We start from the raw sequence: 13,496 nt of genomic DNA on the forward strand, positions 1-13,496 counted from the left end.
ATTATAACGGCTCAGCTGGAGAGTCTCCAAACCCTGAAAACCGACAGGAGTCTCAGGGGTATTGTTTTCTTTCTGGCAGAAACATTTGAAACACTGCTCCAGTCATCCATGTATGCTTTCACTTGCCTCAATGTTTAAACATTTATAGATCAGAGATTTTCAGCTTGCCACCTATTGAGAACGGAACGCATGATCTGAAAATGGTCTGAGAAGTGCACCAATTAGCATAAAAACAGATTAATTATTTACATACAGCTTATTATCCTGACCTTCCGTTGTCTCATTTGTTTGTTGCAGGGTCAAATTTAGTAACTTGTTAAGGCGCAAGGGGGGAAATAGAACAGGTCGACAGAGTTACTTGAGACAAGCATGTTGTCACCACAAGTGAAATCACAGACAATTAATTAACAGGACACGTGATGTGAATCCCTGCTTTACTTGCTGCAAATCTTACAAACGATCTATAAACAAACAGTACCTATTTACAAATCTGCTGTGCTGTTTGTTGAATTAAATTTATGTACCAATACTGTGCTAGTTCTAGCACAGAGATGCATGAGTTCACAAACATTTTATCTGAAGAAGATGAAATGTAGTTTGTATTTTGGCCATGTTTAATTTATTCCCATGTTTGGTAATTGGTTATTAATTTAATATTAGCACCTGTACTTACGTACACCAAACAGCTTTTGTTTGCAGCCTTCCAGACAGATTATTTCAAACTGAAGTGCATCAAAGTAGTACAAAAATAAAACAATAACAGAATGTAAAACGTAATGTTATAGTTGCAGAGAGAGTGCAGTGCAGATAGACACGTAAGGTTCAAGGGCCACAGCAGGGTAGATTGATAGATCTTTATCATCAAGCAGTCAAGAGGTCAAGTTAACTGTCTTAGAATAGCAGGAAGGAAGCTGTCCTTGAACCTGGTGGTACATATTCTCAAGCTGAAATGAAGGAGAGCAAAAAATACTGGTGTTACAAACAAAATATTAAGAATTATCTTTTCACCTCAGTTTATAGGTGCAAACTTCATGTTTATTTTGTGAAAATCTCATTTAGATTAATCACCAATAAGATTTCCCATTTGCTGCTTGAAATAGATTTTTAAATGTGTTTTTAGGAATACTGGGATGCTGGGGGGAGTCGATGGCACAGCTAATAGAGCTGTTGTCTCTCACTCCAGCTAGTTGGGTGCAATCCTGCCCTCTGGTACTATCTGTATGGAGCTTACACATTCTCGTTTTCTCTGGTGCTCCCGTTTCTCTGACACCGCAGTGACATGCAGGTGGGTAGGGTTATTAGCCTCCCCTAGTGTGTAGATGAATGGTTGAACCTGAGGTGGGAAGTGATGGGAATGTAGGGAGAATAAAATGTGATTATTGTAATGGAGGCTCGATGACTGGCATGGGCTTTATGGGTTTCCAAGCAGAATGGCACCAAGATTTCATAAAACTTCAGTCTGCGTGCTTGCAAATTAAGTTCAAAGCTGGAAGAAAATTTGCATTTAAGATATTCAGAACTGGCCACTGTTAATTGCCCCGGCATGTGGGTCAGTGATGACATATGGAGGTTGTTGAAGCAATGTAGATAAAAGTTAAAGGAGGTCACTCTAACATTGGTATGGATCTTTGGTCGGATTGGTAAGGAGTGTTGGATCATCTCAATAGTCTGAACGACCTGTTTCCTTACAGTAGTACTCCATGACATTAATTATGGTATGTAGATGTTGCAGAACTCCATGGATATCTGGAAAATTGTTAAGCACAGAAAATTTTTCAGTGGTGAAACTTATTTTGCGGCTGCTGAAAGCAATGCAATATACAGTGTGATATTAAGGAATGCTCCATGAATTGGCATGCGCAATATACATTTCTGCTTTTTTTTCAGGAATATACAATTGACATATTTTTTGCACAGTCCTGGTACGATAGCCGACTGAAGTTTAATGGTACAATGAAAGTCCTTATGCTAAATAGCAACATGGTTGGGAAAATCTGGATACCGGACACCTTTTTCCGAAACTCAAGGAAGTCAGATGCTCATTGGATAACAACACCCAACCGGTTACTGCGGATTGAGAATGATGGCAAAATATTGTATACTCTGAGGTAAGACAAGCAGATAAAACAGTCTGGAAGAAGAGTCTCAGCCCAAAACATCGACTATTTATTTTCCTCCATCCACTTGCTGAGTTCTTCCAGCAGTTTGTGTGTGTTGCTCAAGATTTTCTGCACCTGCCAGAGCCCCTTGTGTTTAGGATAAAACTTTCAAATGCTGGTGCCCATCTGGTTACCTAAAAATGCACCATTTCCATTTCCAGATAAAAAGGTACATCTCACGACTGACAAGGTTTTTAAAACTGTGATGGATCGTTCTGGTAGCACACTGGTGCCAACTGGGAGTTGTGCTGAATCTATTAAATGCCATTTGACTGTGGTTTTACAAGCACCCTGTTAAATACTATGTATGCACTAAAACGTTTGCCAAAAATGTTATTTTTAATGGGTTCTTTCATTCAATGCCATTCAATTGATAATTATTGCATAAAATACCATGTAATTTCATTCAAGAAACGTATCCAGGATAGCAAACAGAATCATAAAAATCCTTAAGGTGGAATGGAAAATACTAAATTTACAATAAACTTTAAAAAAATACTGCTGATCTGCTTTTTTTAAAATTTGAGTTCTTGGGAATGATGTTATATTGGCGTTGTTTTAAGCTCTGCAAGTCTGCAGTCAGCATGCAGGTAAAACAATGATGTAAATGACTTCTAACAGGAAATGTTCATTATTTCCAAGGATTCAACAATAATTTCGTGAGTTGGAAGAAAAGATAGATGATATAAATTTTTAAAGAATATATATTTGTTTATTCAGATCAGAATGCTTTAGGTGACATGTATGGAATTTTGTTTCAAAGACTGATAATCTCTTTAAGTCAAAACAGGAAATCAGCATTACAGCAGCATTGATGATCCACTTTTTGCAAGCATTCAGGATTTTGTTTGAGTACCTAATCATCAGTGTTTTCAGAATGGCATAGTGAGTGAGAAAATAAGTACTGCTTTCAAGGCATGTTTATCTAGACCTGTGCTGGCTACCTTTCAGGGGAAGCTCAGTAACAAGGTTTCTGGGCTGGAATCTGATTGGACATATTCAATACATGTGTACCCATCGACACTGGAATTCCAATCCTAGTGGTTTGGAAAATATTTAGGAATATCAAAACTCAAAGATAGGCACTGAAGTTATTGTGAATATTGAGTAGTGCACCACATCAATAAATACATTAACACAAGTGATCCTCAGAAAGCTAAAAGAACAGGGTCAGAGGAAATATATTCTGTCATCAAAGTCACAATTGTCACAGATGCTGCTTGTTGTGTTTCGTGCTAGCTGATATCTCCTCTCCAGCGTATCAGTGTTGGTGTTTCTCAGAGCAACAGCCTTGGCCCAGATTGCATCAATCATTTCATGGACAATATTCCCTGTATTTGCTCTTTGCTCAATCTACCTTTTTTCATCCACCTCCAACTAAGCAGCAGCTTTCAAATACTTTAAGTGGTGTTTGATGGTGCATTGGAGACCATGTTCTATATAAAAGCAGGGCTTTGTATGTCATTGTTCACAATGGCACGAGTGAACTGAACTTATGTATTCATATATATCCTTTTCCTACTGTTCACGGGGATAGTGCAGGAACTAAAGGCCCAAGGCAGATATCAGAATCACAGAGCATCAAGGCACCCAGTGCTGGTAAATACAAATTAACATTCTGGAATCTACACAGATTGACCTTAGAACCATAAGATATAGGAACAGAATTAGGCCATTTCACCCATTGAGTCTGCTCTGCCATTCCATCATGGTTGATCCATTTTTATTCTCAGCCCCAGACTCCAGCCTTCTCCCTGTATCCCTTCATACCCTGACCAATCAAGAATCCATCAACCTCTGCCTTAAATATACATAAATTCTTGGCCTCCACAGCTTACAGTGGCAGCAAATTCCACAGATACACCACTCTCCATTCTAAAGGACATCCCTCTATTTTGAGACTTTGTCCTCTGGTCTTAGACTCTCCCACCATAGGAAATATCCTCTCCACATCCACTCTATCAAGGCCTTTCATCATCTGATAGGTTTCAATTAGGGTACCCCTCACTCTTCTGAATTCCAGTGAATACAGATCCAGTCATCAAATGCTTTTCATATGAGAAGCCATTCAATCCTGGAATCATTTTCGTGAACCTTCTTTGAACTGTCTCCATTTTCAGCACATCCTTTCTAAAATAAGGGGCCAAAAACTGCTCACAATATTCCAACACTAACCTACGTGGCAGAATCTATTTTGGAAAGTCAGCAAAATTCAAAACACAGACAGAATCTTTATAGGTATGTGTTGTCAATGCGTAAGGGGTGAATACTGTGGTACACACCTTTCAAGAAACGGATGCATCATGTGATACAAACTTTACACCTTCAAACCTTTCAAATGTGACGCACTTGAATGGGAATTGAAAAACTTGACTTGCATACTGTTTGTCTGATCAAAGAACTCCACAGTGCCTTGAAGAAGAAGAATATAAAACAATAACAATGCAGAATAGAGTAACAGCTACAGAGAGTGTGCAGTGCTGTTGAACAATAAGGTGAAAGATCATCATTAAGGTAGATTGTGAGGTCAAGAGTTCATCTTATCATACTAAAGAAACATTCAGTGGTCTTATAACAGCAGGGTAGAAGCTGTTCCTGAATGTGCTTTCACATATTGTCACATCGACCGCTGCTATTATTTGGGAATTACAGTATATGCCTTTAATTAAAGGTGTTTTCATCCAGCTGTATCTCTGCTATTTGTCTTAATAAACAATAACAATGAGCCTATGACAACCATACTGGGCTCAGCTTTGATAGCTGCCATTTGTAGATGTGATGGACAATAATTCAGTGCCAATAAAAGAGGGAACACAGTTCTCTGAATAGAGCAGTGGTGATAACAGGCAATGAATATAATGACTATCTCTGTGTATGGAATGAGTGATAATATTTCTGGGATGGCGTAGCAAACAATATCAACACTGTCCCAGGAAAGGGCACAAGGCGAAGAAATGTGGAAACGCCTAAGCAGAATGCGTTGTTGTTGGTATTAGAGCTCTAGGCCTTGGTGAGTCCATTAAATGCACCTACTACAGAAAATGTCATATGCAAAAGTATAGTGAAAACCTCAGCGAGACATCTTAATCCATCAGAGCCAGAGAATTATATATCTGGTCCATGCAGCCAGTTGTTCGAAGAAAGTGTCTGGTGAACAGATGGTCAGGTTGAAGATAATTCCAGGCATTTTTAGATCAGGAGTTTATTTAATATATGAGAGAATTCAGGTGTAACTTTTAACCACTGGATGAAATGTTCACTGTTAGTGCAATAAGGTAGCAGTGAGTTAAATGACAAGGCATGATTACGTTGAATGATGAAGCCGACACAAAGGGATGAGCAGCGGGTTCGAGCTGCCATTACAAGTGTTGTTACATTTCACGGAGTGTGCAGAAATGCCAGTGGTAAAGAGGAAACTATGAAGCATTTTCACTCACTGTCCAAGTTGTGGTGTAAGTGAACACCACACACAGATATTGATATTGGTGGCGTGGTCTTCTGTCAAGCCATGGGGATGTTGCAGGTGGGGGCAGCTGAAAGCCACGTAAGTACTAAAGATGCAGGTCTTGTGGTTAGAAAAGGTGGAAGATTTTGCCATAGATGTTTTTGAAGTCACCTGATCTTCGGATGTTCAGTGCTTCAAATGTTACAGAATGGGGTATGTTGGACAGGACTGCAATTCCTTGAAGAAAGTAACAGCCACCAAAGACAGAATTCCTAGTTTAACAAGAAAATGTGGACCCAAGGGTATTGTGATAGGGTTTGTTTTCTGTAGTGAAGTTATTCAAAATTGGATGAATTCTATGGAGAAGGTCAAAGTCTATAAGACTTTTGTCATTAACAGCATAGTTGAAGGGCTTGGGTGTGCACAGATTGAGTTGGTTGCTTCAAGAGAGGTGTTTCGTGCAATGCTGACACAGTTCAAAACCTCCATTGAGGGATGTCACAGTGAATGGACTTACCAACATCAGCCTAGTACAGCATAAAAGCAAGGCAGCTTAAAAGCATTTGTGGCAGAGATGAAAGCTTGGGAGGTGATACAGAAAGATAATTGGGTAATTGTGATGGGGAATTTTATATTTATAAGTAGTTGAGAATTTGCAGGGTATTATAACTGCTTCTAAAGGGGAAACAATGTGATTTTTTTCTGTGAATACATTTTGAAAAATGAAATGTATTATGTGCATGTGACTTTTGGTCTCTGTTGTACCAGCCACTGCTGATAATTGAGGGCTGATTGCCTATAATCAAAATGAACATTTTTGTTAGCTGTACACTATTATTTATTTTCACCAGTATCAGAATTTAAAGTTGCACACCTTAAAAATATTAATTGAAGGAATATAGAACATAGAACATAGAATAGTACAGCACAGTACAGGCTCTTCGGCCTACAGAGTTGTGTCAACCCTCAAACCCTGCCTCCCATATAAGCCCCCACCTTAAATTCCTCCCATATACCTGTCTAGTAGTCTCTTAAACTTCACTAGTGTATCTGCCTCCACCACTGACTCAGGCAGTGCATTCTATGCACCAACCACTCTCTGAGTAAAAAACCTTCCTCTAATATCCCCCTTGAACTTCCCACCCCTTACCTTAAAGCTATGTCCTCTTGTATTGAGCAGTGGTGCCCTGGGGAAGAGGCGCTGGCTATCCACTCTATCTATTCCTCTTATTATCTTGTATACCTCTATCATGTCTTCTCTCATCCTCTTCCTTCTTTCCAATGAATATGTGAATATGTCACTAGAAAATGGGGCCTGCACAATGATTTAAAGATACCAAGTCTTTGGAGGTGGACATGCGTAGATCCTTAATATTATGTGGCTTGGAGTGGGAACACTCTTGCCTTTGAGTGAAAAATCCTACAAAAGGTAGTGGATTCAGCCCAATACATCATCAGCAAAACCCTCCAAACCATTGAGCACATCTACATGAAACGCTGTAGTAGGAAAGCAGCATCCATCATCAAATATCCTCTCCACCCAGGCCATGCTCTTTTCTCACTGCTGCCATCAGGTAGAAGGTACAGGTACTTCAGAACTTGCATCACCAGGTTCTAGAACTGTTACTACCCCTCAACCATCAGGCTCTTGAACAAAAGGGGATAACTACACTCATTTAAGGACTCTTTTATCTTGTTATTTCATCCTCGTTATTTATTGCTACTTATTTATTATCTGCATTTGCACAGTTTGATTACAATTTACAGTTTATAGATCCTATTTACAGTTACTGATCTATAGATTTTCTAAGTATGCCCGCAGGAAAAAGAATCTTAGGAGTCGCATGTGGTGACATGTATGTGCCCTGATAATAAATTTTACTTTCAACTTTGAACTTTTCAATTGTGTGCATGGGAGTCCATAATCTATGTTATTTGCAATGTTTTAGAGGACTTCCCCTTACTGTGCTTTCTGTGTGCCTGTGCCAAAGCATAGGTAGATGCTGAGGGGGTAATAACTGTACAGAAAAATAACTTTTAAAGACCTATTTAGAAGGAAGGATACTCCTGGAATTGAAACAATGAGAGCTGCTGGAACATATGAAGGAGTATGAGTGCTGCTCCTGCCGCTGATTGGGCCACCGGAATGACAGAATTCCCTACAATCCAGACCCCAATACCAACCGTAAGCCATAATCCTACCAACCTCAGCCACCACCCCCAAAACCATTAGCACATTCATAACCTTGAACCTTAATAAGATAGATGGTAGAATAAGAAAGATCCCAATAAAGACAAGTAGTGTTGGACCGGGTTAATGAAAACATGAGCCTGATCAAAACGGCAGAGTCAAGTGACACTGAATATCCAGTAACAGGGTGAAGTAACACATGAGGGATAATTTTCTCACTGCCCTCAGTCCATGAGATTGTGTGGGAAAAAAATTATTATGCTGTTTCATCTGCCTACTTAGTGATTCAATGTACATTAATTCCATTTCACTTAATTCATTACTTATGGAAGGAGATTGAAAAAGCAGCAGCAATTTTGGTTATTGATGGGAGTCCTTGGCTGTCAGTTGTGCATAGCTTAATTGAAGGTGTGGGTTTCTAACTAGAGCCAGTAAAATCACCTAATGTGTGTTGCATTGCATTGTACAATTTCCAAAGGATTCTGCTGCTACAACTTTAATGTGATGCTTGTATTAGGCTTTCTGGGGAGGTCAGCCATTTTTTATTTCAGACCGCAGTTCCCTGCAATCAATTTTCCATAAAATCTGGTGTTAAATCATTAACTATGAGTAAATTTATGTTTATGTAGAATAAACATTACCACTACAGTGTCCACATAGAGTGATATTTATAAATAATGTTTACATATGACTAAAATTCTGAATTACAATGTTAACCACTTTGTTTTTCATTTTTGTTTGCAAACACTAGATTAACCATCAATGCTGAATGTTATCTCCAGCTTCATGATTTTCCTATGGATCATCACTCTTGCCCACTGGAATTCTCAAGCTGTAAGTGTTGTGCAATGTAAGGCTTTTCTTCCAGTACAAAATAATTTGAGATGTAAATTATGTTGTAATAATGCCATATTACTAGGTGGGTGTTTAATGTGATTGATAAGCCATTATCGTGTAAGTTAGAGCCAAAGCGAACATTGCAGCTTTGTTAATTCTTTAAACCACCATCAGTCAAATGAAGCCAGGTTATATTAACCTGTTTATTTACCATGATGCCTTTGCTTGGGTCAAAATAGTTTATTTGATACAATAATTCCCAAATTGTATTGTGGTGAAAAAAATGAAAAATAGGTTTATTTCTGAGACTTTTTTTAGAATAATGCAGATGAAGTCATCTTATTATTTCTTACCGTGATTTTCAAGAAATTATTTCTATTTATTCAAAATCATTTTGAACTTTATGCTTAATTTTATTTTTTTCTTTTGTACATAAAATATAAATTATTTTGTTTTTGAAGACCTAAATATATGACTTAGATATTCTTGCATTAGAACAATGTCTTTAAAACGTCTCAAAAATGTCTTTTTTTAACCACATCAATCCAATTTCACATTCAATCATAGAATAAGAGAAATATTTCCTAGTGTATGACAAATAAATTATAAACACAGCTCTACATTATTGTAGTGAGTCAATAATTCCAACATCCACAATTTTAAAAGACATTTGGGAGCAATGACTAATCTTCATCAATTAGCTCCAATGTTTTATGCCCACAATGGAACTCATCTGTTACATATTATGTTTAAAGGGGTAAGGTAGGTAGAATTAAAATAACAATTCAGAATCTGCAAATAAGTTCCGGGGATCTGAGTTTAAATTGCAGCACAGTAACTTGGGCATATAAATATAGACAATTAGTTAAAATTGGATAAAAATGCAAAATTTCATCTACACAATAATATGGAAATTTACCTAATTATGTCTTATTTAGAAAAAAATGACAAATTCACTCCAATAATTACCAGCTAATCAGTTTAACTCTCATTCACCAAGTGATGGAAAACGTCATTCACATGTATTCGCCGATAACCTTCCCAGTGATGACCATTTTAAGTCTCATCAGGACAATCTGGTTCAGGCCTCATCAGATCCTTGATCAAAGTGTGGGCTGAATTCCAGAAGTAAGTTAGGAGTGGCTTTAAGGTCAGAAATAGGGGTGTTTGCTGATAATTACATAATATTCCATTTCGGTAGTAAATCCTTGGAAAAAAGAGCTATCCTTGGCTGTATGCAGGAAGGGCATCTAGGCATTGTCTGATATGTGGTAAGTAATATTCATGCCATACAAGAAGGGAAAATGATCTATTTAAAAGAGAAAGTCTAACACCCACCACTTCTATGCTGAACGGCATGCCTGTCTACACTATTCCTTCTTGCCTACATTAATTCCACATCCCTCTGTGCCTTGCTCATTCATGTACCCGTTCAGAAGCCTTTTAAGTGTCATTACTGTCCCTTGCCTCATCACCTCCTCTCAACACATTCCAGAAAATTACTCCTGGGATTCCTTTTAAAACCTCCTCGCAGTCACCTTAAATCTATGCCCTCGAGGATCACAATCTTCGACATGGATGCGGACTATTCCTCTCATAACGCCCCTTCTCTAGAAAGGCCACAGAAAACTTTGCAGGATATGCTTACCAAATTCTGCCCTTAGCACTATAGCAGTCCCAATCAATATTAAAATCATGATTATAATCCAATTATTCTTGCATCTCTGTATGATTTCTGTATATATACACTTCTCTAATGCCCGCTGACTTCTGGGAGACCTATGGGATAATCCTGTCAAAATGGGATTTTACTATATACTTGTAATTTCTAATGTACATGGGAACACTTGCAGACGCCTCCCAACCACATCATCCAGCACAGCCTTCCCCTGACCCCTTACCCTCATAAATCTTCATGGGTCGCAAACCATCCTTCATTACTGCTGGGTCTAAGTCTTGCAACCACTTCACCAACAGCAGCCCAGTGATGCCTTCATCAGTAGCAGTGGCTCATAGAAACATAGAAACATAGAAAATAGGTGCAGGAGTAGGCCATTCGGCCCTTCGAGCCTGCACCGCCATTTATTATGATCATGGCTGATCATCCAACTCAGAACCCCGCCCCAGCCTTCCCTGCATACCCCCTGACCCCCGTAGCCACAAGGGCCATATCTAACTCCCTCTTAAATATAGCCAATGAACTGGCCTCAACTGTTTCCTGTGGCAGAGAATTCCACAGATTCACCACTCTCTGTGTGAAGAAGTTTTTCCTAATCTCGGTCCTAAAAGGCTTCCCCTCTATCCTCAAACTGTGGCCCCTCGTTCTGGACTTCCCCAACATCCGGAACAATCTTCCTGCATCTAGCCTGTCCAATCCCTTTAGGATCTTATATGTTTCAATCAGATCCTCCCTCAATCTTCTAAATTCCAACGAGTACAAGCCCAGTTCATCCAGTCTTTCTTCATATGAAAGTCCTGCCATCCCAGGAATCAATCTGGTGAACCTTCTTTGTACTCCCTCTATGGCAAGGATGTCTTTCCTCAGATTAGGGGACCAAAACTGCACAGAATACTCCAGGTGTGGTCTCACCAAGGCCTTGTACAACTGCAGTAGTACCTCCCTGCTCCTGTACTCGAATCCTCTCGCTATAAATGCCAGCATACCATTCGCCTTTTTCACCGCCTACTGTACCTGCATGCCCACTTTCAATGACTGGTGTATAATGACACCCAGGTCTCGTTTCACCTCCCCTTTTCCTAATTGGCCACCATTCAGATAATAATCTGTTTTCCCATTTTTGCCACCAAAGTGGACAACTTCACATTTATCCACATTAAATTGCATCTGCCATGAATTTGCCCACTCACCCAACTTATCCAAGTCACCCTGCATCCTCTTAGCATCCTCCTCACAGCTAACACTGCCACCCAGCTTCGTGTCATCCACAAACTTGGAGATGCTGCATTTAATTCCCTCATCCAAGTCATTAATATATATTGTAAACAACTGGGGTCCCAGCACTGAGCCTTGCGGTACCCCACTAGTCACCGCCTGCCATTCTGAAAAGGTCCCGTTTATTCCCACTCTTTGCTTCCTGGCTGCTAACCAATTCTCCACCCACACCAATACCTTACCCCCAATACCGTGTGCTTTAAGTTTGCACACTAATCTCCTGTGTGGGACATTGTCAAAAGCCTTTTGAAAATCCAAATATACCACATCCACTGGTTCTCCCCTATCCACTCTACTAGTTACATCCTCAAAAAATTCTATGAGATTCGTCAGACATGATTTTCCTTTCACAAATCCATGCTGACTTTGTCCGATCATTTCACCGCTTTCCAAATGTGCTGTTATCACATCCTTGATAACTGACTCCAGCAGTTTCCCCACCACCGACGTTAGGCTAACCGGTCTATAATTCCTTGGTTTCTCTCTCCCTCCCTTTTTAAAAAGTGGAGTTACATTAGCCACCCTCCAATCCTCAGGAACTAGTCCAGAATCTAACTAGTTTTGAAAAATTATCACTAATGCATCCACTATTTCTTGGGCTACTTCCTTAAGCACTCAAGGATGCAGACCATCTGGCCCTGGGGATTTATCTGCCTTCAACCCCTTCAATTTACCTAACACCACTTCCCTACTAACATGTATTTCACTCAGTTCCTCCCTCTCACTGGACCCTCTGTCCCCTGCTATTTCTGGAAGATTATTTATATCCTCCTTAGTGAAGACAGAACCAAAGTAATTATTCAATTGGTCTGCCATGTCCTTGCTCCCCATAATCAATTCACCTGTTTCTGTCTGTAGGGGACCTACATTTGTCTTTACCAGTCTTTTCCTTTTTACATATCTATAAAAGCTTTTACAGTCCGTTTTTATGTTCCCTGCCAGTTTTCTCTCATAATCTTTTTTTCCCTTCCTAATTAAGCCCTTTGTCCTCCTCTGCTGAAATCTGAATTTCTCTCAGTCCTCAGGTGAGCCACTTTCTCTGGCTAATTTGTATGCTTCTTCTTTGCAATTGATACTATCCCTAATTTCTCTTGTCAGCCACGGGTGCACTACCTTCCTTGATTTATTCTTTTGCCAAACTGGGATGAACAAACTGGGCTCATCATATTTTTTTCACCACATAGACTGTATCACTCCATCATGGAAAGTTGAGGAAGGACATTATATGTTAATAAGGCATAGGAGCAGAATTAGTCCATTTGGCCCATCTCTGCCATTCAATCATGGCTAATTTATTCACGGGATGTGAGCTTTGCTGGTGAGGCTGGTGTTTATTTCCCTAATCACTGCTATCCTGAATATAGAGGGTAGTTTGGAGTCTACCACATTGATGGATCTTGGATCATATGTAGCATAAACAGGGTGAAGTTGGCAGAACAATAAATAATGAGCTGTTTTCTATGACAAACTGACAACCTTATATTCTCACTTATGGTTACTAGTTTCCATTCCAAACTTTTATTCACTTTCTTGGATATAACTCCCCATACTGGAATTCATGGTCATATCTTGGGATCATTAATTCAGGTTTCTGAATACAAGTCTTGTAACCTAATCACTATTTCATTGTATTACAAATGTCAACATTGAAAGCTATCCCAAGGGAGTATAATAAAAATACAATCCCATAATCAGCATGTAACATTATCCTGAAAATGATTGCCGAGAAGCCCTATTAGCTTCATAAAATGCCAGGCAAGATTTTATTTTTGTCATGTTACATTGTTACATCAAAAGACACTTTTTTTTCACCGTATGATAGAATTATGTCACATCCACATTGCATGTTATGTCATCTTGGTACTCCTTTAGTATTGGGGATTACTTGCTTCCATTCCAGTAGTGTGGATT

At 39.2% G+C, this 13,496-nt stretch overlaps 1 protein-coding gene across 2 annotated transcripts in view; it reads left to right on the plus strand.

Moving 5' to 3' along the window:
- The first annotated feature begins 1,980 nt into the window (after positions 1–1,980).
- Positions 1,981–13,496, plus strand: part of LOC140194610 (gamma-aminobutyric acid receptor subunit gamma-1-like) — a 37,558-nt gene continuing 26,042 nt past the window's right edge. For both annotated transcript variants that reach the window (XM_072251848.1, XM_072251849.1), the window contains exons 1-2: positions 1,981–2,108; positions 8,547–8,629. In XM_072251848.1, coding sequence (XP_072107949.1) covers positions 1,981–2,108; positions 8,547–8,629 — 211 coding nt within the window. The remainder of the gene's footprint in view (positions 2,109–8,546; positions 8,630–13,496) is intronic.

Source organism: Mobula birostris, chromosome 3, assembly GCF_030028105.1.
Source record: "Mobula birostris isolate sMobBir1 chromosome 3, sMobBir1.hap1, whole genome shotgun sequence".
In the NCBI taxonomy this organism is placed as follows: Eukaryota; Metazoa; Chordata; class Chondrichthyes; order Myliobatiformes; family Myliobatidae; genus Mobula; species Mobula birostris.